Source organism: Staurois parvus, unplaced genomic scaffold (assembly GCF_062004578.1).
Source record: "Staurois parvus isolate SC_StPar_1 unplaced genomic scaffold, SC_StPar_1.0 ptg000748l, whole genome shotgun sequence".
NCBI lineage: Eukaryota > Metazoa > Chordata > Amphibia > Anura > Ranidae > Staurois > Staurois parvus.
The window spans coordinates 249,195-276,953 of NW_028318544.1; the positions used below are offsets into that span (position 1 = coordinate 249,195).

Sequence of the window (27,759 nt, forward strand, 5' to 3'; positions counted from 1 at the left end):
TTCTTCTTCATCCTCATCCTCTTCTTCTTCTTCTGAGGATGAGGATGAGGATGAAGAAGAAGAAGTAGGATGAAAATAAGAAGAATTCCAAGCCGGCAAAAAGTGTATCTGCAGAGCTCCTCTAAGTGTATCTGCAGAATAGAGGAGCTCTGCAGATACACTTTTTGCCGGCTTGGAATTCTTCTTATTTTCATCCTACTTCTTCTTCTTCTTCTTCTTCATCCTCATCCTCAGAAGAAGAAGAAGAGGATGAGGATGAAGAGGAAGAAGAAGAAGAAGAAGAAGTAGGATGAAAATAAGAAGAATTCCAAGCCGGCAAAAAGTGTATCTGCAGAGCTCCTCTATTCTGCAGATACACTTAGAGGAGCTCTGCAGATACACTTTTTGCCGGCTTGGAATTCTTCTTATTTTCATCCTACTTCTTCTTCTTCTTCTTCTTCCTCTTCATCCTCATCCTCATCCTCTTCTTCTTCTGAGGATGAGGATGAAGAAGAAGAAGAAGAAGTAGGATGAAAATAAGAAGAATTCCAAGCCGGCAAAAAGTGTATCTGCAGAGCTCCTCTAAGTGTATCTGCAGAATAGAGGAGCTCTGCAGATACACTTTTTGCCGGCTTGGAATTCTTCTTATTTTCATCCTACTTCTTCTTCTTCTTCTTCTTCATCCTCATCCTCAGAAGAAGAAGAAGAGGATGAGGATGAAGAGGAAGAAGAGAAAGAAGTAGGATGAAAATAAGAAGAATTCCAAGCCGGCAAAAAGTGTATCTGCAGAGCTCCTCTATTCTGCAGATACACTTAGAGGAGCTCTGCAGATACACTTTTTGCCGGCTTGGAATTCTGCTTATTTTCATCCTACTTCTTCTTCTTCTTCATCCTCATCCTCAGAAGAAGAAGAGGATGAGGATGAGGATGAAGAGGAAGAAGAAGAAGAAGTAGGATGAAAATAAGAAGAATTCCAAGCCGGCAAAAAGTGTATCTGCAGAGCTCCTCTATTCTGCAGATACACTTAGAGGAGCTCTGCAGATACACTTTTTGCCGGCTTGGAATTCTTCTTATTTTCATCCTACTTCTTCTTCTTCTTCTTCATCCTCATCCTCAGAAGAAGAAGAAGAGGATGAGGATGAGGATGAAGAGGAAGAAGAAGAAGAAGTAGGATGAAAATAAGAAGAATTCCAAGACGGCAAAAAGTGTATCTGCAGAGCTCCTCTATTCTGCAGATACACTTAGAGGAGCTCTGCAGATACACTTTTTGCCGGCTTGGAATTCTTCTTATTTTCATCCTACTTCTTCTTCTTCTTCTTCTTCATCCTCATCCTCTTCTTCTTCTTCTGAGGATGAGGATGAAGAAGAAGAAGAAGAAGTAGGATGAAAATAAGAATAATTCCAAACCGGCAAAAAGTGTATCTGCAAAGTTCCTCTATTTCTGACAGTTCTCTGACTTTCACATTTACAGCGGTTGAAACATTGTATCTGTTTCCGAATAAAAACATCTGTATCCTAAATGGAAACAAATAGATACAATGTTTCAACCGCTGTACATGTGAAGGAACTGTCAGAGAACTGTCAGAAATAGCGGAGCTCTCTGCAGGGACACTTTTGCCGGCTGATCGGGAAAAATCCGATTCGCGCACCCGAAGTAGGCAAATATTCGGATTCGACGCGAATCGAAATTTTCCTGAAATTCGAATCGAATTCCACTTCGCCTGGTTCGATTCGCTCATCTCTAGTTATTACTGTAAATGTTGGAACCTCTCTGAGTTTCCAATTGCTGTCTGTATCCCCAGGCCCTGTTGAGGCTGGAAGACTTCTTTCCCTAAGACTGAAAGGAAATGTATATCTAAAATATTAAGCTGACCATAGACAATTGAAGTTTAACTGGTTCATCAGGAACAGGCTGAATTTTGATCTGTGTGTGGTCATCCTGTGTGACAGAAATCAATTGTTAGATCAACGTCTGTCAACCAGACATGCTAGTAACTTTTCAATCAGTCCCGCTGTCAAATTACCTTGCCCCAGCAGAGGGAATTCCTACATTCATCTTGTTAGTGTGGATGGAAGAATCTGTCAACATTTTTTTTTGTTCAGCCCGCTGATTTAACGAAAAAATAGATGATCTACAGCCAGTGTTGCCACTGTTACAGGAGAAGAGGGAAAATCTCTTTATGGAGAGATCTGTTTCAGTAACAACTGGAAGGATTGGAAGGATTTCCCCTCACTTTGAGCAAATTTCTTCTAATTTCCTATCGTAATGAAAGGAGGTGAGGAGATATACAGTATCTCCAATGCAGATGAAGGTTGCTATAAAATCCTGACAAAAGTTCTAATTCCTCTCTACTCTATCCGAAAGATAATGAAAAAAGAACAAAAAAAGATGCATTTGCCTTCTTCAATTTGACTGGTATTCTAGATTCCACATTCGAAATAACTCCTTTTAGAAACTGAAAAGTGTTATTAAAGGCTAAGTTCACCTTTTCAATAATATGGATGGTGCACTCAAGGGTTCCTAGTATCTTAAAACACACTGTACAGTTTAGAAACATATTGCTTAAAGAGTATGCTATCCCAACATTTCATATTCCTGATATGTGCCTGCTGTACCATGTACCTGTACAAAAAAGTATCCTGTTCTCTTTGTATTGCTTCCTCTGTGTGAAATCCCTGGTGTTCCTGCCAGTCCCTCTGCTTTCCTATTTAAACTGACCACACTAGACATGAGAGCACAGCATGGTCAGTTTTCTGGCTGTGTTGGGAACTCAGCCTGTTCTCCTCCAATAATCAGACTTCTGCTAGCACCCACCCATCATTCACTGTGAAGATCAATGTGCTGCTGTTTCTCCTTCCCTAGTTCTCTGAGCTCCTTATGCAACTGAGAATAAAGGGTATGTGATCACTTACAAAAAGGGAAAAAGGGCATTCATACTTTTTTTAATGTTCATACAACTGTTTTGCTGTTTATTTCTATTTTAAACTGAATGGTTGTTTTACAGGGTTAGGTTCACATATACTTTAAAGTAATTGCAATACCTCTAGCCATTTGCAACATGCCAAAAATCTGCCTCAAAAAACTCCCATATTGTTTGCATTCCTCTATCTATTTAGTTGCTCGTACACGGCAGATGTTGAACACATGCTCCCAAGTTGAGTTCTCTCCCTATTGTTGAAATCCCAGGACTAGCATCCTTCAAAGCCCTAATATTTTAGTCCCATCTCAGGCCAAGTTCTGGTTTCAGGGGTGGACTGACAACTCATGGGGCCCCCGGGCAATAGGGGATCAAGGTACCAGGGGCATCTCATGGGGCCCCCTACTGACCCCGGGCCCTCGGGCAGTGCCCGAGTTTCCAAATGGTCAGTCCGCCCCTGGTTCCTCCCCACTCAGCTGACTACAGTAGAATAAAAGTCTACAAACCCCAATAGGGGTAAAATGCATCAGCGGGCATGTTCTCCCTAATTGGAAACCTGTGCGAGCACAGTGTGTTGTCTCTCCCCTGTAACAGCAGAGGCTAAACTCAATGTCACTGTGACATGGAGAAAGAGATCATACTGCACATCTACAACTGGGTAGACAGCTTGCTCCTTTGATGCTAGGGGCAAACGCTCAACTCATGCCAGGTCTTAGCAACTAGCTAGGATTGAGAATGCAAACATTATTAAAGTTTTTCTGCCAGGCTTTGGGGTGCTGCAAATGGCCTGGAGGTACGGCAGTTAAATTATGCAATATTTTTCTAAACTGCACAGTGTATTTTAACCTACTGGGGCCTTTTGACTGCTTAGTTCACTTTACTGTAAATGTGAACTTAGCCTTTAAATTCCTTTTCTGTTTATAAGGACTTGGACCATATTAGAACCATGGCATTTACTACATAATGCTTTATGTTGTCATTTGTATGTGCCATAAATGTACTTGCGTGTATTATGCCTCAGATGCCCTTTTTCAATGATAACACATTCATTTCAATTAATATGTTATTGCAGGGATGTTACCATATAACTGTATATAATGATATAATTATATATAATTGGTACATTTAGCAATGATCCTTTGGTAATTTCGTTCAGACCATAAGGATGAGTGGGAACAAAATACAGCACCTTCTGAAGAGATGATTACCCCTTTTTAATGTGCGATATCTTCATTCCTTTTATGTTAATCTCTGGTGGATTCAACTCGTTTCTTCAGAAGAGATGAAAGCTGAAGGCTTTGTAATTACTCTTTGTATCATTGTATATACAGTATATACCTAACAATAACCATAGAGCTATTTGAGAATGAACTCGTAAAGTTGTTTCACAAAAAAAGATGTCCTGTCTCTATTCATCTAGGATGTTGAGATAGACAGTTCAAGGAGCACTCCCTCCATAAAATAATGTCTGCAGACATTCAAGTTTTTTGTTTCTTGTGTTCTATAAAACAGTAATAATGTGATACAATGTAGACATCCATATACAGAGCTGTAAAAGTGCAGCATTTAATAAAAAAAAAAAAAACATAAATAGATATTTAAAAGGTAACTCCACTTTCATGGGAATAAAATAGCGAATAAAAAAAAATACCATTACATTTTCAACATGCAGAGCTGTAATTTTCTGTAAAATGCAATGCATTATGGCTACATGGAGGTGTTCTGTACACAGAATGTGTCCTCCCCAGAAACATAATTTCCTGCTTGTGTGAGTAGCTCTCTGATTTTTCCAGAAATCTGCACTAAGATACAAGTCAGACTTTTGGCATCACCTGCAACAAAAATTATTTTTTTTCGTGAGATATTCCCAATTGGAAATCACGTCTAAAGGGATGCAGACCCTGCAATTTTCTTCATTAGAGCCCTGCAGGTGCAAAAGCTGATTGATCATTATGAAAATACTTCCATTAGATTCACTTTGCAAATGGACACAGACAAACAAACAGCTATTTCTTCAGAATAACAAAAGGTAGGAATCTGCAAAAAAAAGTTTATTAAAATCCTTGTAATGTACATAGATTAGCAAGAGGGGAATGATTTTTTTTTCAATTTAAAGGTGATCTATGGTCACAGCATACACTTTGATTTTATAATATCAGCATTGTAATAACAATACAAATAATAGTTATGTTTGATAATCTAATGTAGGCTCACTTGAAAAATGTCCTTTCATGTTGTGAGTGCTGCCTCTCTGCTGGCCATTTATTTCAACTTCCTGGATTCCCTGCATGCTTTTTCTAAGGACTGGCCTGGCTCGCAGTCTCCATTGTAATTTATCCCAAAGGTGTTATATCAGGTTGAGGTCAGGACTCTGTGCAGGCCAGTCAAATTCCTCCACCCCAAACTCGCTCATCTATGCCTTTATGGACCTTGCCTTGTGCACTGGTGTGCAGTCATGTTGGAACAGGAAGGGACCATCCCCAAACTGTTCCCATAAAGTTGGGAGCACGAAATTGTCCAAAATGTCTTGGTTTGCTGACACCTTAAAAGTTCCCTTCCCTGGAACTAAGGGGCCGAACCCAACCCCTGAAAAACAACCCCACACCGTAATCCCCCCTCCACCAAACTTTTTGCTTGTCACAATGCAGTCAGGCAAGCACCATTATCCTGGCTACTGCCAAACCCAGACACATCCATCGGATTGCCAGACAGAGGCGTGATTCATCACTCCAGAAAACACGTCTCCACTGCTCTCCACTGAGTCCAGTGGCGGCGTGCTTTACACCACTGCATCCGATGCTTTGCATTGCACTTGGTGATGGAAGGCTTGCATGCAGCAGCTTGGCCATAGAAACCCATTCCATGAAGTTCTCTATACATTGTTTTTGTGCTAATCTGAAGGCCACACAAAGTTTGGAGATCTTTAGTTATTGACTCTGCAGACAGTTGGCAACTTCTGCGCACTGTGCGATTCAGCATGCACTGACCCCGCTCTGTCATTTTATGTCCCCTACCACTTCACGGCTGAGTTGCTGTTGTTCCGAGTTGCTTCCACTTTGTTATAATACCACTAAAAGGTGACCATGGAATATTTAGTAGTAAGGACATTTCGCGTTACCACACTTGAACTCACTGAGCTCCTGAGAGTGACCCATTCTTTCACAAATGTTTGTAGAAGCAGTCTGCATGCCTAGGTGCTTGATCTTATTCACCTGTGGCCATGGAGGTGATTGGAACACCTGAATCCAATGATTTGGAGGGGTGTCCCCATACTTTTGGTAATATAGTGTGTGTCATATTTGAGTTTATATAATAAAAGAACAACTTTCAAGGAGGGGAAACTGCATTTTTTTCCCGACATACTCCCCTGCTGCATTTGAACATTTATCCCAGCATTTAAGTAATGCCTGGAAAGCTTCGGCATAGAAAGATTTATCAATACACCTGAACCATTCCAGGACAGCTTGCAATTTCGTAGATTATTCAGGATCAGGAGTTAAACATGCTGAATGTTCACAGGAATGACTGCTGTGAGTTAGGAACCACCACGGCCGGGATCATCACTGACGGACGTTTGGCCATCTTTGAAAGGTTTACACCATTCAATTGCCATACTGAGGCTCAGCGTCTCATCACCATACTGTGCTTGAAGTCTTCTGTAGATACAGTATCTGCGGGTTTTACACCTTCGTTCACAAGAAACCGTACTGCACGTTGTTCCATTCACACACTAACACTGTTGTCTGCCATCTTGATTAACGGTCTCTGGACTGGCCCGCGACATGTGCGTCGCCTATCAGTGACACTTGTCACTTACTACTGCGTGTAGTACTGCCACGCTAGCATCCCTTTTTGTACCTGGAAAATTAGAAGTCCTGGTTTAAGTGGAACGCCCCTCGTGTGAGTGTATTATATGTATGTATGTATATATATATATATATATATATATATACACAGTCAGGTCCATAAATATTGGGACATTGACACAATTCTAACATTTTTGGCTCTATACACCACCACAATGTATTTGAAATGAAACAAACAAGATGTGCTTTAACTGCAGACTGTCAGCTTTAATTTGAGGGTATTTACATCCAAATCAGGTGAACGGTGTAGGAATTACAACAGTTTGCATATGTGCCTCCCACTTGTTAAGGGACCAAAAGTAATGGGACAGAATAATAATCATAAATCAAACTTTCATTTTTTAATACTTGGTTGCAAATCCTTTGCTGTCAATTACAGCCTGAAGTCTGGAATGTATAGATATCACCAGATGCTGGGTTTCATCCCTGGTGATGCTCTGCGAGGCCTCTACTGCAACTGTCTTCAGTTCCTGCTTGTTCTTGGGGCATTTTCCCTTCAGTTTTGTCTTCAGCAAGTGAAATGCATGCTCAATCGGATTCAGGTCAGGTGATTGACTTGGCCATTGCATAACATTCCACTTCTTTCCCTTACAAAACTCTTTGGTTGCTTTTGCAGTATGCTTTAGGTCATTGTCCATCTGCACTGTGAAGCGGCGTCCAATGAGTTCTGAAGCATTTGGCTGAATATGAGCAGATAATATTGCCCGAAACACTTCAGAATTCATCCTGCTGCTTTTGTCAGCAGTCACATCATCAATAAATACAAGAGAACCAGTTCCATTGGCAGCCATACATGCCCACGCCATGACACTACTACCACCATGCTTCACTGATGAGGTGGTATGCTTAGGATCATGAGCAGTTCCTTTCCTTCTCCATACTCTTCTCTTCCCATTACTCTGGTACAAGTTGATCTTGGTCTCATCTGTCCATAGGATGTTGTTCCAGAACTGTGTTAGATGTTGTTTGGCAAACTCTAATAAATAAAAACAAGTTTTTCTTTGTTTCTGTTATAAAAGTTTGCAAATAAATAATTGTTCTTCATAAATTTAAGCCAAGATGTATTCTGCTACATGTCTTTGGTGAAAATAACCCAAATTAGGATGTATTTTTTAGTTTGTAGGAAAGTTATAGAGTTCACAAACTATGGTATATATCTGAATATTGATCAATACTGAAGTACTGACGGCCAATCTAATTTATTGAGGTCCAAGAATGTCAGAACAGTACAGATATCCCCCAAATGACCACTTTTTGCAAAGTAGATAGTCCAACGTATTTTATAAGAGGCATAGCAAGTTTCTTGAAGTTGTATTGAATTGTCATAATTTTTTGGAAAATGAAAAAAATTACAGTGTCATCATATAACTGGCATGGTGGTGATCAGGGGCACTGACTGGTGACAGTATGAAAAAAAATTATAATTTTTAATTTTTTTTATTTTTAATTTTTTATTACATTTTTTTTCTTTTTTTTAAGATTTTTTTCATATTTCACTATGACCAAAGTAGTACAATGTTACCATAGTAACACTGTACTACTTTGGGGAAGTGATCAGTATTTTTTTTTTTTTACACAATTTGCTCATAGCAAAGAATTACTTTGCTATAAGCAAACATTTACCTGAATGACATCGATTCATTCAGGTTTTTTTTTTTTTTGTTTTGTTTTTCTGTGCTTAGCTGTGATTTGGCCACGGCTAATCACATGACACAGCTGGGCTGTGATTGGCCCAGCTTGTGCATGTGATCGCTGTGACCATTCACAGCTAGACACACTAGTATACAATGAATGAAGCCATCCATTGTATACAACTGTCATGTGACCTGCTGTGATTGGTCACAGCAGATCACATGGTACCAGAAACGGGGTCGGTACTCAGATCTGTCATCGGCCGTGTCCGAGGTACATGGCCGGTGACAAATCGCGCCGCTGCACGGCTCTGCGGGCATACAAACTGCGCATGCCCCGAAAGGACGCCATATGGTGTCCACCCAGAGGGACGAGGGGTTTTGCAGGCCGCCATTTGGCTGTAGGCTGGGCGGGAACCTGTTAATCAGTTTCAGCTGCTTTGGTATTAATGAAATTAACAACAGGTGCACTAGATGGGCAACAATGACACAACCCCCAAAACAGGAATGGTTTTACAGGTGGAGGCCACTGACATTTCTTCCCTACTCATCTTTTCTGACTGTTTTTCACTGGTTTTGCATTTGGTTAGGGTCAGTGTCGCTACTGGTAGCATGAAGCGATACCTGGGCTCTACAGAGGTTGCACCAGTAGTCCAACTCCTCCAGGATGGCACATCAATACGTGCCATTGACAGAAGGTTTGCTGTGTCTCCCAGCACAGTCTCAAGAGCATGGAAGAGATTAGAGGAGACAGGCAGTTACTCTAGGAGAGCTGAACAGGGCCATAGAAGGTCCTTAATCCATCAGTAGGACCGGTATCTGCTCCTTTGTGCAAGGAGGAACAGGATGAGCACTGCCGGAGCCCTACAAAATGACCTCCAGCAGGCCACTGGTATGAATGTCTCTGACCAAACAATCAGAAATAGACTTCATGAGGGTGACCTGAGGGCCTGACATTCTACAGTGGGCCCTGTGCTCACTGCCCAGCATTTGCCATTAAACACCAAAATTGGTAGGTCCACCACTGGTGCCCTGTGCTTCCACAGATGAGAGCAGGTTCACCCTGAGCACATGTGACAGATGTGAAAGGGTCTGGAGAAGTCGTGGAGAATGTTATGCTGCCTGTGATCATTTTGGTGGTGGGTCAGTGATGGTCTGGGAAGGCATATCTATGGAGGGACGCACAGACCTCTACAGGCTAGACCAGGGGTCTGCAACCTTTAAGACATAAAGAGCCACTTGGACCCGTTTCCGAGAGGGAAAAAAAGACTGGGAGCCGCAAAACCATTGCAACATTTAAAACAACTCCGACACTGCATATATCGCAAAAAGTGCTCTGGTCATGAAGGGGGTTTAAGGGCCCAGTAAGCAAAGGGTTAATCAGGGCCACAGTGTATTGTCATAATCACAATCATAGCCTTAGGTCAGTGGTGGGCAACCTTTTTTTTCAACTGAGCCAAATCTCGCCAAAACCACGATTGAAGTTTATTTTGAGAGCCACATTTTTAAAACTGAAAATACATCCCCCATATAGTAATTCATCCCCCATAGTAATTCATCCCCCATATAGTAATTCATCCCCCATAGTAATTCATCCCCCATAGTAATTCATCCCCCATATAGTAATTCATCCCCCATAGTAATTCATCCCCCATATAGTAATTCATCCCCCATATAGTAATTCATCCCCCATAGTAATTCATCCCCCATATAGTAATTCATCCCCCATAGTAATTCATCCCCACATAGTAATTCATCCCCCATAGTAATTAATCCCCCATATAGTAATTCATCCCCCATAGTAATTCATCCCCCATATAGTAATTCATCCCCCATAGTAATTCATCCCCCATATAGTAATTCATCCCCCATAGTAATTCATCCCCCATATAGTAATTCATCCCCCATAGTAATTCATCCCCACATAGTAATTCATCCCCCATAGTAATTCATCCCCCATATAGTAATTCATCCCCCATAGTAATTCATCCCCTATATAGTAATTCATCCCCCATAGTAATTCATCCCCCATATAGTAATTCATCCCCCCTATAGTAATTCATTCCCCATATTGTGTCAATTCACTTACCTTTGCTCCGCGCGTTCCTCTCGCCGTGTTCCCGCGCCGTTCCGGTCTTCAGGGCGGACTGTGAGAGGAGAGGAGTTCGTCACGCTGCCCCGCCTACATCCTGACAGCCAATGTTTGCCACGCTCCACGGGCCGGATTAAAAGGTCCGCCGGGCCGTAGTTTGATCATTGCTGGGCTAGCTGCAGAGTCCTGACTTTGGGGCGGCCGCCCGAGAGGAGGGAGGGGAGCGGGCGCCCGGCACACAGAAGAGCAGCAGCAAAGGTGAAAAAGAGCCGCATGTGGCTCTGGAGCCGCGGGTTGCCGACACCCGGGCTAGACAATGGCACCCTGACTGCCATTAGGTATTTGGATGGAATCCTTGGATCCATTGTCAGACCCTACGCTGGTGCAATGGATCCTGGGTTCCTCCTGGTGCACGACAATGCCCGGCCTCATGTGGCGAGAGTATGCAGGAAGTTCCTGGAGGTTGAAGGAATTGATACCATTGAATGGCCCCCACACTTGCCTGACTTAAATCCAATAGAACTCCTCTGAAATATCATGTTTTGGTCCATCCGTCGCTGCCAGGTTGCACCTCAGACTGTCCTGGAGCTCAGTGATGCCCTGGTCAAGATCTGAATTCAGTCCTCTGTAGATTGATAATTTTCATTTCCATCAAACAATGGGGCATCCTTACGTTCCTAACACATTACCCAGTCCCTATCAGTATAGATATCCAGCATGATATGTTTCCCCATTGAGATCTGATGTGTTTTCAAAGTGTTCCTATAATTTTTTTGAGCAGTGAATAAGGCAAGCATACCATACATAAAATGAGATACGAGATAAGATAACAGCTTTGATCACTCAGCCTATTACTGTAGCACCTTAAAAGGAAGCCAAAAGGCGTTCTGTATTTTCTTTTACATCCACATAAGGAGCCTAGTTTTTAGAAGACAACTGTTGGCAGATGTAATGTTTGGACATCATGAGTGCCGGGACAATCCCATTGAATCCCATTAATAGTAGAAGGAAAAACTAAATATATTTCTTTCATGTTCATGTATCTGGGTGTGTGACTTCAAATAGAGTAGAATTGCCATATATGGGGTACCTTAAAATCTTATTTTGTTCCACAATGAGCAGCACAGTGGCTAAATGGTTAGCACTTCCGCCTGGCAGTACTAGGGTCGTTGGTTCCAACCCCAGCTCCGGCACCTCCTGCCTGGTGTTTGCATTTTCTCCCTGTGCCTGAGTGGGTTTCCTCCGGGTACTCTGGTTTCCTCCCACACTCCAAAGACATGCTGGTAGGTTAATTGGATCCTGTCTACTGTAAATTGCCCTAGTATGTGTATGTATGAATGTGAGTTAGGGACTTTAGATTGTACACCCCTTGAGGGTTAGGGACTGATGTGAATGTACAATATATATGTAAAGCGCTGCGTAAATTGACAGCACTATATAAGTACCTGAAATAAATAAATATACAGATAATTCACTCTATAAATGATGACACAAAGATCCAATAGACTGTATAGGGAAGGAAATTAGGAGATTACAAAAAAACACACCCTCTCTAACCCATAAATAACTCTCCAAACAATAAAAAACTTCTATAAAAAGTATAGGACTAGTAAGAATTTAATACTTTACTGGACTAACTACAATTGTTATTTTTGTTTTATTTTAATTGTTAGAGATAAAAAAAATGTATCTAACAGGTCTGGTTAGCATAACCAAGAATATTCACAGATCCACCTGCCTGATCTAATCTTTTTTTTCATTGTCTACTTATGGTTTTTTTATAATAAGAAAAAAATGGTCCCCACACCCTTAAACAAATATAACCTGACACACTATGTAAATGGGCTAATATACACACATAAAGAGGGCTGTAAATGAGCAGGTCTCCTGCTATAGTGGTTTCAATGCATATACATTATATTTCCTCGTTATTTGGGCCCCCTCTCAACACACCAGTTCAGTAATAATTGGCACTAGAAATTTTGATCAAATGGTTCCATGGATGTCTGGCTAGAATCAATGGAAGTTTATTTCCACCCCTGCTAAATAAGCTGATCATGGGATAATTGTACCCCTTACTCTGTCATGCAATTTGTGACTTTAAAAAAAACAGAACATTAAAAAAAGGAAAATCTGTATAAAATGAACACAAATCTTACCTCTCATATACTAATAAGAGGGTTACAGTCCTATTGAGTTTTTACACCTTTTTATCTTCATATAGTCAGGGCCGGTGCTACCACTAGACAAACTAGGCAGCCACCTAGGGTGCAGCCGACCCTTGCCTCTCAGCTCATCGCCCCGGCTGGAGAGAGGGGAGGGTGTGCTGGTATCTTGATTGCTGCTGCTCAGGGCAGCCTATAGTGAGGGTAGCACTGGTTCTCCTGCCTGGCACACAGTGACCCGAACAGTAGGGAAATATCAGTCAATTGTAAAAGGCGCCAAAATCACTGTGCATGTGCACTGGGCCTGGCCCTCCCTTCCCATTTGAGTCCGTCCGAGTGCTACCAAGCCCATTTGGCTTTGGAACTGCGCATGAGCAGTTCCAAAGCCGTCCCCAGACATATTTTTTATGGTGGCCGCTGTCCATAACAGGCATTTACGGACAGTCTGTAAATCAGTTGAAATTTACAAACTGTATATTTACGAACGGTTGGCAACACTCTTGTGTCTCCTCTCTGCCGACTTTCAGCTGCTGCAGGGAGAGACACAGACATAGGGCATCATTCCTGTGATTGCTCCCCCTGCCACACCTAGGGTTGCCACATTATTCAGCCTGGACTGTGGAGTTGTGGGGGTCCCCGTGATGGAAGTTCCCCAGGTGTCTCATTATCATGTTCTGACCAGTGCTGCTCTCCCTGGTGACCTGCATTCCCTCCCCCTGTTCCCCGTGCCTCGCTCCCAAGGGACATATTTGTGCTCTGTACAAGGATATCACTCTGCTATCCGGGGCCAGTGTGAAGATGACAGAGGCAGATGTGCTGATGAAGACCTGGCCCCGGGGGCTCTTCAGTGCCAGAGTCCTGAATGTGGTGAGTGGAGGTGGGGGCTAGCTTTGATCTGCAAAGTGGGCCTGTCACCCACCAGCTGTTGTGGAACCAGAACTCCCAACATGCCCTGAGAGATTTGACTGGATTTCTGCTTCCACAGGAGACCTGTCTGGCATTCACCTGGGCAATCCAGGTTTTGAATCATGTGCCCAAGTTTCAGCCTGCCTGAAACCTGCACACATTGTTCAGATCAGACCTGAGGCATAGCTTCAGGGGGCGATGCAGCTTCCCTGTCACACCTGGACAAGAGAGGTAGCATTTGCTGGAACTGTTCACTTGTATTTTCCTCCTGCAGTAGCTGAATGTCATCTTCTCTTCCTCTGCCTCCTGTCCGCATTCAGCCCCTGCAGGAGGATAATACAGGTGAACAGTTCTAGTAAATGCCGCTCCTCCTGTCCAGCTTTCTCTTCCTTCTGCTGCCCCCAGCCCCTATGTGCTTCCCTGGTCCACTCCACTCCCCTTCCCCCCTCTCTTCCCAGCCTATAGAGCTGGTGTAGGGAGCTCAGTGACTAGTAGGTGGCAGAGGTAAACCGGATAAAACACAGGCTGTTTTATTTTTTATTTTTTTTTGGGGGGAGTGCAAGTAGCTGGTCTTGCAAAGGGCACAAAATAGTCTAGTCCCCAGCCCTGTTTATAGTCCAAAACCATCACATGCAATGGAATGATTTCAGGGGCGGACTGATCATTTGGAAACTCGGGCACTGCCCGAGGGCCCGGGTTCAGTAAGGGGCCCCATGAGATGCCCCTGGTACCTTTTTCATAGGCTTTTTTGAGTTTGGGCAAGGACACAGGGGCCCCATGATCCCCTATTGCCCAGGGGCCCCATGAGTTGTCAGTCCGCCCCTGAATGATTTACATACTGCTTTCTGCTTTTGACACTCCAGTGCTCTATGCTTGTCAGACTGGAAAGAGAGCTCAGGTGGAAAGGAAGTGGCTGAAAGTGGCTGGAAGAGATTGACAGCGCTAAGATACAAAAAGGATGAAAAAGTAAAAACCTTATTTTGAAAGAATAGCTATGGCATGCTAGTTTATGATATGTTGATGGCTAAATGTCATCTACTTAAAGTGGTTCTAAAGGCAGAAGGTTTTAACCTTACTATTTTTTATGCATTAAGGTAAAAAAAAACCTTCTGAATGCAGCCCCCCCTTTATATTTACTTGAGCCCAAGCTCGTTTCAGCACACAAGAGCAGAGGCTCTCTCTCCTCATTGGCTCAGACACAGCAGCAGGAGCCATTGGCTCCTGCTGCTGTCAATCACACCCATTTAGGAAGGAGTGGGGGCTGAGCTATGCTCTGAGTGTCAACGGACACACAGAACCGACTCGAGGGTGAGCACACGCAAGTGCCCACATAGCAAGCAGCCTGAGAAGAGGAGGATCAGGGCTGCTGTGTGCAAAACCATTGCACAGAGCAGGAAAGTATAACCAAAGAAGCAAAAAAAGACGATTTTAAAGATTATTTTTAATCTTTTATTAAACCACTTGAGCTCCGGAAGGTTTTACCCTCTTCATGATCAGGTCTTTTTTTGCTGTTTGGCACTGCGCTATTTTAACTAGTAATTGCTGTACACAAACAAAATTTATATAATTTTTTTCACACTAATAGTGCTTTCTTTTGGCAGTATTTGATCACCACTGAGTTTTGTTTTTTGGGATATAAACAAAAAAGTCCACAAATTTTGAAAAAAAAAAAACTATATTTTTTACTTTCTGCTACAAAATATAGCCAATTACAAAGTCTTAAAAAAATTTAATTTCTTCATAAATTTTGACTAAAATGTATTCCGCTACATGTCTTTGATAAAAACAAAAAGACTCACTAAGTGTATTTTGATAGGTTTGTGTCAAAGTTACAGTTCCACAAACTGGTATACTGTATATACTGGAATTTTTGTATATACTACTAATGGCAGTGATCAGCGACTTATAATGGGACTGCGATAGTGCGGTGGGCATTCTGACATTAACTGACGTTGGAGGGAACAGACTAACTGCCACTGACATCACCAGTTACATTAATACAGTGACCAGTGTATATATGCGGTCACTGTACTAACGACACTAGTTGGGAAAGGGTTTACATCTAGAGCGATCAAAGGGTTAAATGTTTGCCTAACTATGTGTAATATGTCTAAAGTGTGCTACTTGTGTGAATGTGTGTGTGTGTGTGTGTGTGTGTGTGTGTGTGTGTGTGTGGTATTGTTTAGGGGAGGGGAGGCAAAAAAATTACAAAAGGGTAAAAAAAAGCAAAATACCTGGTGACAAAATACCACATTAGAACCTAGTGAAGCAGATTGGGAGAGTTCCCATTGGAGTTTGTTGTGATTGTGTAACCAAATGCTTTAAAAAAAAAACATGCCAGGAGTCCACTCCTTTTTTGTTATCATATCCAAGTTCTAAATATCACATCTTTCAGATCAAAACCTTTACTTTCATGAATAATACAAATATAAATACACAATAAATAGTACACAATAAAAAACCTTATATTAAAAATTGCTAATTTAATATCATATATTTACCTTGTTTTGTAATTGACTGTGTTTCTTTGCCTAGTCTGAACTGTCGGAGGGTATTGCGGTCCTGGTTGGATGTAATGACCGGATTCAAGCAGTGATTTTGCAGCTAGAGGAAACATGTAAAACTGTGGAGGTAAGAAGTGCTTAATGTGAGGTTTAGAACAATTACATTTTTATTATTATTTTTTAAGTTTATTTCAATTTAATTTCATTAATTCAAACATTGTTTATGTGCTTTCTAAAATTAAGTTGTAAAGATTTACATATAGAAGGACTGACATACAGATTGAGTTCATTTGGAAATACAGTAGAGTTCAAGGGAGTATAATAACGTGTCATTATGTTGTTGTAACTTTAAATATAAAATGTTTTGTCAAAGGGTCAAACAGGGAGGTACCAAAATTTCATTTTCTTTATTTTGTGTAATGTTTTATATGTAGGGGCTCATTTATAACACAGGGTACATTTTGCTATCTGTGCCTCGTGGCTGCAGAGCCAGTCATGTCACTTTGATAGGTCAGGTCTAGCTTTTATTTTTATTTTTTTAATTCAGTTCTGTTAAAGTCTATCAAATGCTACTCTGTTGTCTTTAGATTTCTGAAGAAAATTGATATATACTTTCTGACTCCATAAAGTGGTGCAGATATACTTTTCTTGCAGAGTGTTTAGTTAATTTGAAATCATGTCTTCCTTATCTTGGAGACCCCAGAGGGGAATTTCTAAAGTCTGACTTACGGATATGGGACACACACACACTATTGCAGTAAATGTTTATTATTATTTATTTTATTTTTTTACAAATTATCCAGTCAATGATCCAACCTACCTTTGTCTTCCTAAAGCTGAAATGTGTTTTGTGTGGAGAGTTCCCTGGTGCCTGCATTTGATTGGTGTAACATGCATTAAAGTGTATATAGACAAAATATATTTAAACTTTTGGATACAAAAGGGTTAAATCACCCATTAGGTTTTTTTTTTTATCTTTGATAACTGAGGAGTTTTCCCTTTAGGTAATTATCACCAGAAAAGGTACCCATTGGGAGATTTACCTCACCACCTGTTCTGATGACAGTTGTAATGGTTTGCTTTCCCACCACTATCTGACCCTGTGATGAAAGTCACCTGGACAAATAGTGAGGGTGAATCTCCCTAGTGGGGGCTTAAAAACTATCAACTTCCGTCAAATTGGCTGTGGGAACATTTTTCCTGATTAACCAGTAGCCACTAATCAGTGTATTCTGACAGCGGAGAGCCCCCACTGTGTAAATACAGTGTCTCAGAGGGAAGAATCCTCTATAAACCTCGATTGTGTGGATGGGGGAATCCATCTACGGCCAGCCTTAAACAGCAATAACACTTGCTCTTTCCAAAGCTAAAAAAAATTCCTATATATCCACTTTAAGGCCACACCAATGTCAGGGCAGGGCTGTGGAACGGACAGGTAGGCCTAGTGGCAGGGTAACGCACTGGCTGATGACAACCACCACCAACAGACCGAAGTCCCTCAGGGCGCGGAGTCTAAGTCCCAGGCTGCCCTTCACCAGGGCCCCTGATGGTGGGGATGGACTTGACGCAGCCAGGAACCAGGTCGCGGCCCCCGAGACACCCCGGCTGCGGTAATGGCCGCCGCCAATGGCGTGTAGCTGGTGAGAATGACAATAGCGTAGTCAGGCAAGCCGGGTCAACAACAACGGGACAAAACAGTACAGAACAGTAGACAGAGAATCACAGGTCACGGGCCGGGTTCAGCAACGGAAGGTCAGATCGAAGGGAAACACAGAGAATGGTCTTAGTCACAAGCCGAGTCAGAATACCAGAAGAGTCACAAGCATATACACAGAACTGTAGCAAGACAAAGACACAAGTGCAAAGAGCATGTGCAGATCCCAGGCTTATATGTACTCAGCCACACCCCTCTGGGGGATGGACCTCAGAGACCTGAAGGCATAAAAGATTCTCATCATGCTCAGCAGAAATCCAAGATGGATGCCAGCACATGGAGTAACATAACCTCTGGGAAAAGGTAGGGCCTTGACAACCAAAAACCTATTCTCACAGGAATAAATATATCTTACATATGGAATTTGCATATTACAACATGTTACAAGCCTGGCATGCTCCTTTACAACTGTTAGAACCACTGGGAAATGCGGAAGCATGTAATACACTCTGCTTGTCAAATAATTTGGCAAGGTAAATGCATTACACTATGGAAACACTCAGCCCGATAAGTATGTAAGAGCTACTGGATTACATGAGAAATGTGGTCTACATGATTTTGATTTGTGCCTGGCAAAGGACAGTGCTTCTGCTATGTTCTGTTCCTTAAAGCTCAGTATTGATGGGGTTTAGAACCAGCAAAAACTTAAAACTATACCTTAAATAAAAATTAAAGCTGAACTCCAGCCATTTCATTTAGTTTCCCTATGACAGAGAAGAACTAACATTTCTGTCAGGTTTTTATTTCTGTCCATTATGAGATTTTCCCGCACCTCTTATCCTTGTCAGACAAAAAGTGGGAGTAGAGTGCATGTTCTGTTTCAAAAGCTGTATGTCCTATGCAATTACATATATTTTTGACCCAGTCTGTGTAGACCAGCATGGCCACTGGTTGATTTTGCAGAATCTAAAGAAAATTTAAGACACAGAAGGTGCTCAACTTCTGTTGAAGGGACATGTTGGAATATTCTTGTGATCAGTGACTACAGCCAATCAACTGCAGACAATGATCAGTGTATTATTTCCAGCAGGGGAGATTCCTCCATCCACCTCGATTGTGTGGATTTGCTCATTCATAGGAAAATGCTGTGTATCTTGGGGAATTTGGTGAGTTTCTGGGTGTGGGCAGGAACAGTGGCATCCCGAGGCAGGTGTGGCGGATGCGGTCCGCATCGGGTGACACCGACTGCATGGAGTGACACCGGACCCGCTCCGCAAAAAGATAAGTTGTGAAGCAAGCCGACGATCCCCGCAGGATGGATCCAACACCAACCCTAGGGACACCTCTGGGCAGGAAAGAATGTTTGCATTTTAATGCTGTTAACATATGTCCTGCAGCCACTTTACAGCCTTTCCACATGTATTATCTATAGTCATAACAGGCTGAAAGTGTGTTTTTAAATGGGTATATATTTTTTGCTGGATGCAGTTTATTTGTTCACAGCTTGTCCTTATCCCATTTTACTTCCAACCCACTGCAAGCACTTTGTCCAGGGCATAATTCCTAAATGTTGCTGCAATTTTTAAAAGGCCTTTTAAAAAAAAAAACAGCGTAACATTCCTGGGCAATGTGCATCAGAAGAGAAGCTTATTTTTGTTTTTGGAAACCATGTGGTGAGGATTTGTAGGCATGGGATTAAAGGTTATATGATATTTTAGTTGTTGGTTTACATTTACTTTAACAAACGTTGCTTGAGGTTTTTTAAATGCCTTGCTGGGGTATATTTTCTAATGTGCCCTGTCTGTATACACAGATCTGGCCTGCACCCAAAAACCCTTTATATCTGTCCACAGCAACTCATTATAGGTCTGGTTGAAGAGAAATAGAACTATTTTTTGGATAAACAGTGATCAGTATTACTGCTTGAAAATAGTTTTTTCCTTTTCAATGCAATCAAGTTAACTCTACAAGCACTAAATATATCCATATACCTGTTTTAAATTTAAGTCCTCCGATTCTTTGTCTTTATTTTATTTTGACTTGTATATGCAGCACTTAAAGGTCACATAGACACACAGTACCCGAAATAACCCAATCTGAGAAATCTTGCAATTTTTACGTGTCAGAAGTGAATAATAAACTTGGCAGTGGATCAGCTCACTGAGTCATTCAGGTAGAGCCATACAGAATGATTCTAATGAGTCAGGATTCTAATTCATCCTCTGTTCGTAGACTAGCCTTATTGAGGGGTTCCATACTCATATCCCCGACACATGCATGCACCATTGTCCCTCACTTCTGTTTAAAGGACTGATGGTTAAGTTACTTTCTTCTGATATGTGTAGTAGTGGTTCATCTCTTTGCATAAACTGTAGGAAGGGCGAGCTTCATGTTATCACCATTCTAACAAATTACTATCAACCAATATTGTGTTTGTGCTCCAGAGTGGATAGCACTGCTATAACCATGGACTGCCTTAAATGAGTTCTACAGTTGCAGTGACAAGAATAGAGTGTTGTACCACTTCTGCAGCAGTCTCATAAACTGAATGTCCGGGTTGGGAAATTGGCAAACCTGAGTTATTTTAACTGAACAATCTCATGTTAAGGGTAAAAACCAAAGCACCATCCAAACCAGAATGGTTACTATTAATCCAACTTATCTAAAAACCTGATCTTTATTCTTTCAAGTCCTTTGTACTCACTTCACAGGAACACTATGCAAGTCAATCCTTCTCCATCTGCTTGCTGTACAATTTCACTTTAAGAGCAGTTTGCCAACTACCAAGATGTCAGTCTGGAAAAATTTACGAAGAGAAAAAGTGAAAGTGGCAAATTTAACCCAGGTGCATGGCCTATTACAAAAACACATTCCTTTCCTTCATTTCCTCTCATTCTTACAGCCAATTGCCCAAGGTTGTGGGGTGGATAAACATCCAGCTAATGATGTAATCAAAAACAGTTATTGCAGGATGCATAAATACATTGAAAATAAGAAAACAAAAAGAACACAGCCATAAATATGCCAGTCAATGAGTACTATTCTATAAGTTGCTTACAATTTTCTTTAGATGTTGTTAATATATTATTGAACCCTAATGTTAAAAACTAACATCACATAGCAACGCTTACATCTCAGCTTGTTTGATAATCCATGCTTGTTTAATTTCCATTAATTCAACCCAGAATCGTTTTTTTCTCCACAACACATCCATGTTTGTTGTGGCTCCTACTATTTGTACTGTCTCAATTAAGCCACTGTTGTGTGCACGCTTGTCCCCCCCTATGGTCTACACTGTCCAGCTGCCCTGTGCATCAACATGCACAGGTGACACAAAGAGGCTAGAGCTCAATAGGACCTGCAATAAGCCCACCTCCCCACTCACCTTCTATGATTGCCAATGCACATACTGTATGAGTGCTCATGGGAGATGTAATCTTGCTGGCATACATACAGGAAAGAGAGGGTGCATATTCATTCACCAGATGTTATGGGAAAGCACTATGCCCGAAATGAAGGGTTGTGTTGTTGTAGGAAAGGTATTTCAAACCTTTAGAAATGGAGTACAAGAAAAATAATGGTACCATTGTAAATAGTAAATGTAATTAAATGAGAACTTGTTTTAATAATAAAGGTTTACTTATACTTTAAATGTTCCCAACTAGGGATGCACCGATAGACTTTGTTTTATCCGTACTGATACTTTCGGTCAAGTACTCCCCGATACCAAGTACCAATACTTTGCGGTACGATTTGCATCCATACAAAATTAATGGGCTCAAATCGCACTGCAAAGAATAGCATGAACAGGAATGCAGTGTGATTCCTTTATAAATTGCATGTGGTTTCCTCACCACTCCTGTGTGAACCCAGGCTTGTACCCTTGGACAAAGCCAACTCTTGCACAAAGGCTGAACATCACAAAACAACATCTTACCTTGATTAACTACGGAATGAGCCAGACAAATGCATTCTAATAGCCTATTCTTTGGCCCACTCCTTCAGAATTTGGCGGCAATATTCCCTTTTATCTGTCGCTAGCAAAAGCATAGTATACAACCTCCTCAGGATATATCTTGTAGCACACAACAGCAGAGCCAAGTTGACTTCCTTGTGCAGCCACTCCTGGTCTTTCCTGGCCTTGGTGTTATGTCAGGGATACCGAATGTTGGTATCCTATGAAACACGTATGACCAGAAATGTGTGGACTCGAACAGAGAACACCAGGCACAAATATAATGTGAATTATTAAGAATAAGTGACTAACAAAAATATAAACGCACCTCCAATATATCAGAACTGCATAAATAAAACCAGCAAATCTAATAAGTGAGTGAACAAACAATAAATACCTGCTCAAACTGAATATATACAAATAGCAGGATATTAGAAGTGTAGTTGGTGTCAGAGCCAGGGTCATATATGGGAGATCAAGCAGAAGGAGCAGGAAGTAAACCAGGACAGGGAGAGGGTAACCAGGCGTAGGAACAAACAGGCAAGTAAAGTATCAGGTTGCACGGTTGGGAATGGGAAGCAGGTACACAGGTTAGGGGCACATGGACAAACACCAAGGCAAAGAGGACAAACACAGGCAAGGTTTAAATACACTTCCTGCAAGAAGCATCAGGTGATGCCTAATTACCATGGGCTTCTGGCTGCTGAGAGACACCCGCTGGTGGACACTGGATCTGCAGCCTATAAGTCTGGGAACACAGCGCCAGTGCCACCAGCAGGTGAACCCCCTCCTGACACTAGGAGGCTTAACAGTTGTTTGCTGAATCTTTGTGATTTTTACCCTCTGCATTGGAAACCTATTGTATTTTTTTGTTGTTGTACATGCTGGATAATAAATGTGGGCAGGATGACCTTAACCCTTCATGTGGCTTGGTTGTCCTCTCTGCAAGCTCCACTTGAAGCTAAACCCCACAATTGGTATTTTGGATGTGGGTAATCCCTTTACTGATCCTTGCTGAAAGGCAATTTTGCTGGATAGGATGTGTCCTTGATAAAGCGCATGCGTGCAACCTGACTGTTTGCGGGCCAACCCGGCATCTTGTGGTTCACTTCTGGCCTCTTCCTGGTACCTTGGTGACGTCACTTCAGGTGCACCATGGTGCCTGTCCAACACATAGAATCTCCACACCAGTGGGAGTGTTCCTCTCTCCACAAAGACTATTGAGACATCTTAGCCTAACGGTCCAGCAAGGCTTGATACGTCTTTCACCACCAGCCACGAAGGTGGATCCACTTACATATTTTCTGCTTTTATCTGCTTCTATACATTTTTTAAATTGACTTCATTGTAACCTATGGGTATATGACTATGTGACTTCCCCATAGTTTCACAAGGATTTTAATTGGGATATTATTTCTTCAATGTTCCTGAGTGCTGTGCTTCCTTGATTTTACTTGTTGCACCATTGTTAACAGGGGCTTCCAAAAGGCATTCTTTGAATTGTCCACTGAGAATGCTCAAGATTATAATCAACTGAAAGCGGAGATCTTGCGGCGTCTGGGTGGTACAACCTGAGGGCGCTGTGAGTACATAGCTTGAGCTTTAAGTCAGAAGGATTGCCCCGCTCCCAAATGTATGACCTAATCATCCTGGTCAAATAGTGGCTGCATCCTTAAGTTCTCTCAGGGCCCCAAATAGTGGAGAGTTGTGATGGACCAGTTTCTGAGAGCTTTACCTCCTGAGTTGCAGACGTGGGTGAGGCAAGCTGATCCAAATTAAAAAAAATATCTGGTTGAGCTGGTGGAATGCTACTTTACTGCAGAAACTTGTTTCAGGGTCTACCGGGTCAAGGTACCTTACTGCCAAAAGACCCCCTCCAGTAACCAGCAGGTAAAACCCAGCAGCACAACTGGTTAAGCTCAAATGGGGGAAGTCCTGAGAAGCTACTGAGAGTGACAGGAGGATCAGCCCCTGTTGAAAGACCCTGTCTGGGAAGCCCCGGTGGAACCTGTGGGCATCCCCAGTATTGCAGGTGCAATGAGGGGGGTAAGTTGCTGCCAAGTGTCCCTTATTCAGAGTCATGGAGTGTGACATAGTCCAATGCATGTCCTCAAGGGAGAAATAAGGGGGAAAAGTGTAGATGCCCTCCTGGACTCTGGAAGCCTGGTTACTTTGGTCCATACCCAGCTTGTGGACCCTAAACAGCTGACCCAGCAACAGGTAGGAGTGCTATGTGTGCACGGTGACTGGGAAAAGTATCCCACAGTGCTGGTGACCTTTGAAACAAGCTTAGGATCTGTTTGCCATGAAGTGGCTGTGTCCCCTATCTTGTGATATTAGGGACAGACTTTCCACTATTCCACAACTCTGCAGAAGAAAGGATAGGAGTCTTGAGTCTGGACTTCCTGGTGGGACCATAGGGGAAACCTCAACCCCTTTGAACCAGAGGTTGATGAAAATGCTGTAGGGGTGAACCCTGATGAGAATGGGTATTTTTCCCTAGCATTCTTTGAGGGTGATTCGGAGGTGACCCTGGAGGCCCTAGAGCTGCCTGGTGTGCTGGAGATCGATGTCTCCTGAGACCACTTCGAGACCGCCCAGTTACAAGACCCTACTCTTGAGCAAGCCAACCAATGGGATCTCGGTAGCTCCAAGGCTGGAGAATGTGTTTCCTCTTGTTGTATCATGTTGACAAAATTTGGGGTGGGGTTGTGAAACAATTCATGGTGCCTGACCCTTATAGAAAGACAGTGTTGAAATTGGCCCATAAACATTCCCTGGGGTGTCACCTAGAATATGAAAAGAACAAGGAATATATTTTACAGCATTTCTTTTGGCCTGGGATACTTGCCGATGTGAAAAACTATTGTGAGTCAGTCCCTGTGCCTTATTATCATAGCCCACTGGTGCCTTTGCCGGTGATTGAGGTCCCTTTTGACTGAATTGCCATGAATCTGATAAGGCCAGTCATTAAGTTTGCTAGAGGGCATCAGTATATCCTAATGGTCATGGACTATGCAACCCAGTGTTCATTTTGGAAACACTTCCTCTAAGATGGATGTCAGAGAGTTGTTTTACATGTTTACACATCAAAAGACCCCAAAAGAAATTCTAACTGACCAAATGACTCCCTTTATGTTGAAAGTAATGAAAGATTTGTTTACCACCCTAAGACTGATGGTTTAGGAGAACGGTTTAACAAAACCTTCAAGAGTATGCTCAAAAAGGTGGTGGATAAAGATGAGAGAGACCGGGATTGTCTTCTGCCATATTTGTTGTTTGCAATTAGAGAGGTCCCACAGTCTTCCACTGGGTTCTCACCAGTTGAACTTTTGTATAAGTGTGCATCCCCAAGGGCTGCTGGATATTGCAAATGGTCTCTTCTATCATAAATGCTCCCCTGCCTGCCTGTCAATGCATGCGCAGCTCAGACCACATTTACGACCCACTCTGTGTGCCGCTGCGGAGTGACTCCCATGTGCATATGCGTGATGTCTCCGCAACCTGGTCAATCAACCGGTCGAAGATTCGGAATAAGGAAGTAAGACCAGGTTAACATAGAGGCACCCAGGACTCTTTGGGAGCCATAACAGCACAGAGTTAGAGGTCTCTGTTTGTAGGCAAGTCTGTCATAATATACTAGTATGCAATGTATACTAGTACATTATGGCCTAAACCTGCAGAGGGGGGGCCCATTATTTCACTTTCTCATAGAGACTTTACTACTGCTTGAAGTTTTTGTAACAACTTCTGGTAACTGAAGTTTGACACCTACCCCATGCCCCGAGTTGATGAACTAGTGGAGACGTTGGGCCCCACTAGGTACATAACCATCTGTGATCTCACTAGAGGGTATTGGCAGGCTCCCCTGACAGAGGAAGCAAAAGAAAAAACAGCTTTTGCAACTCCAGAGGGTTTGTGGCTATATGTCCAGATACCCTTTGGGTTAAATAGAGCTCCTGCTACATTTCTGTGGATGGTGGATGAGATTCTTAGCCAATATCAACGCTATTTAGCAGCCTAGATGATGTGGTTATTTGGAGCACAGATGGGGAAAGTCACCTACCCAAAGTGCAGGCTGTCATAAATTCCAATAGAAACGCTGGCTGAAGAGCAAACTTAAAGAAGTGTGCCATAGAGTTAGAAGAGGCCCAGTATCTGGAGTATACCATTGGGTGGGGACTAATCAAGTGCATAAGGTAGAAGCCATTAGAGACTGGCCTGCTCCTGCCACCAAGAAACAAGTGAAAACCTTCCTAGGCATGGTTGGGTATTATCAGAGGTACATTCCAAACTTTGCCACAATGGCATCGCCCTTAATGGACTTCACCAAGGGCAAAAGCTCCTCTGCAACGATTAAGTGGAATCCTAAGGCTGAAGCAGCTTTCCAAAGTCTGAAGGAAGTCCTGTGTAAACAACCTGTGTTGGTGACCCCAGACTTCAGCAAATATATGCCTGAGGGCTGTCTTATGCTAGGTGGTAGGCGGAGAAGAACACCCGGAGGTCTATTTGAGTCAGAAGCTGATCCCAGCAGAAAGAAATTATATTATTATGGAGCGGGAGTATTTGGCCATTAAGTGGGTCTTAGAGGGTATACAGTACTACTTGCTGGGGCTCCATTTCAGACTTCTAACAGACCATGCTCCATTAAAATAGATGGCCCAGACTAAGGACCATAATGCTTAACCCCAACTGTAAGGGTTACACATTGGTTTCTGGCTTTCCAAGATTTTTATTTTAAAGTGGAGCACAGGGCTGGTCATAACCAGAGACTGCAGATGCTCTATCCAGAACCTGCTGTTTGATGGCTGATTTTTGAACCCACGGGTTCAAACAGAGGATGGGTATGTGACAAATGGCTCCTGTTACTTGTGGATGGAGTGTATCTGCCGCATAAGATTTTACCGTTCATAAAGTAAAGAGACTTGGAGCAGGATGCAGGGGTTAAACACTGGCCACATCTTGCTCCCCACCTGGGGTATAATTTGTATCTCCCTGGGTTAATCAGTGTTGGTGCAGAGAAAGGAGACAAGCAGGCTTTGAGGTAACATGTTTGCAGATCTGAAGTAGACCCAGCAAGGTCTATTTACTAGCCAGGAGGCTTAACAGCTGTTTGCTGAATCTTTGTTTTGGACTGTGATTTTTGTATTTTTTGCTGTACATGCTTAATGTGGGCAGGACGCCCTTAACCCTATAGCAGCTTGGTTGACCTCTCTGCAAGCTCCACTTAAAGCTGAACCCCATAATACATACACACATACATTACATATACATACACAGAAACACACACTCTTAAGCAGCTCATAGGTTATACTATTCTCTCTTCTTCTACCACAGGTAGAAGGAAAGAAAATAACTTGATTCCCTTATCAACACAGTTAGTGTTGATGGGGGAATCCCTACCACTGCACTATTGTATTCTGACAGTGAGAGGTCTCCTCACTGTCAAAATGCAATGATCACTGCTGGCAGCTATAGTCACAGGCAGTGGTTGCTCTCAAAAAAATATTTTGACTTCAGTGCAACCAGCCTGGCCGTAGATGGATTAACATTTGGTTCCTGCTGAAGCGCCTGAATTTCAATCCATCTGTGGCAAGCCTTGTAAATAAATTTACACATACATATTAAAGTAGAACTATAGGCTTTTTGTAGAGGCTGATCTGCTGATAACTTAAAAATATAATGCTGTTCAGGACTCTGGGCTTCAGCAAAATGGCAGCCTCCAGCAAGAAAAAACAGGAATAATGCTGGAGGCTATTTACAGCACACAGTAATGTTGGTAGCATAATTATTAATGTGGAATGTATGTTTCTTGCTAAAGAACATTATTTTTATCAAGTTGCTATGGGTAAAGTTCCACTTTAAGTACTGCTAAAATCAGCCATACAAAGTCCTGTATTTCAAGGTACTCAAATCTGACCTGTGAGAAGCAAGAAGAGTAAAACAAAGTAATTGTAGAGAATTACAAAGCAATAATCAAGGTGTGCATATATATTTAGCAAATATGGCCACTCCCATATTCATATATAGTATTTACAAACTATACCAAGAAATGAGGATAGTCTATCTTTTCTACAATACGTTCCCCT

At 42.2% G+C, this 27,759-nt stretch overlaps 1 protein-coding gene across 2 annotated transcripts in view; it reads left to right on the forward strand.

The window, feature by feature from the left end:
• The window catches only part of TRIM55 (tripartite motif containing 55), a 183,703-nt gene that overhangs the window by 58,665 nt on the left and 97,279 nt on the right, over window positions 1-27,759 (forward strand). For both annotated transcript variants that reach the window (XM_089654258.1, XM_089654259.1), the window contains exon 4: window positions 16,093-16,188. In XM_089654258.1, coding sequence (XP_089510384.1) covers window positions 16,093-16,188 — 96 coding nt within the window. The remainder of the gene's footprint in view (window positions 1-16,092; window positions 16,189-27,759) is intronic.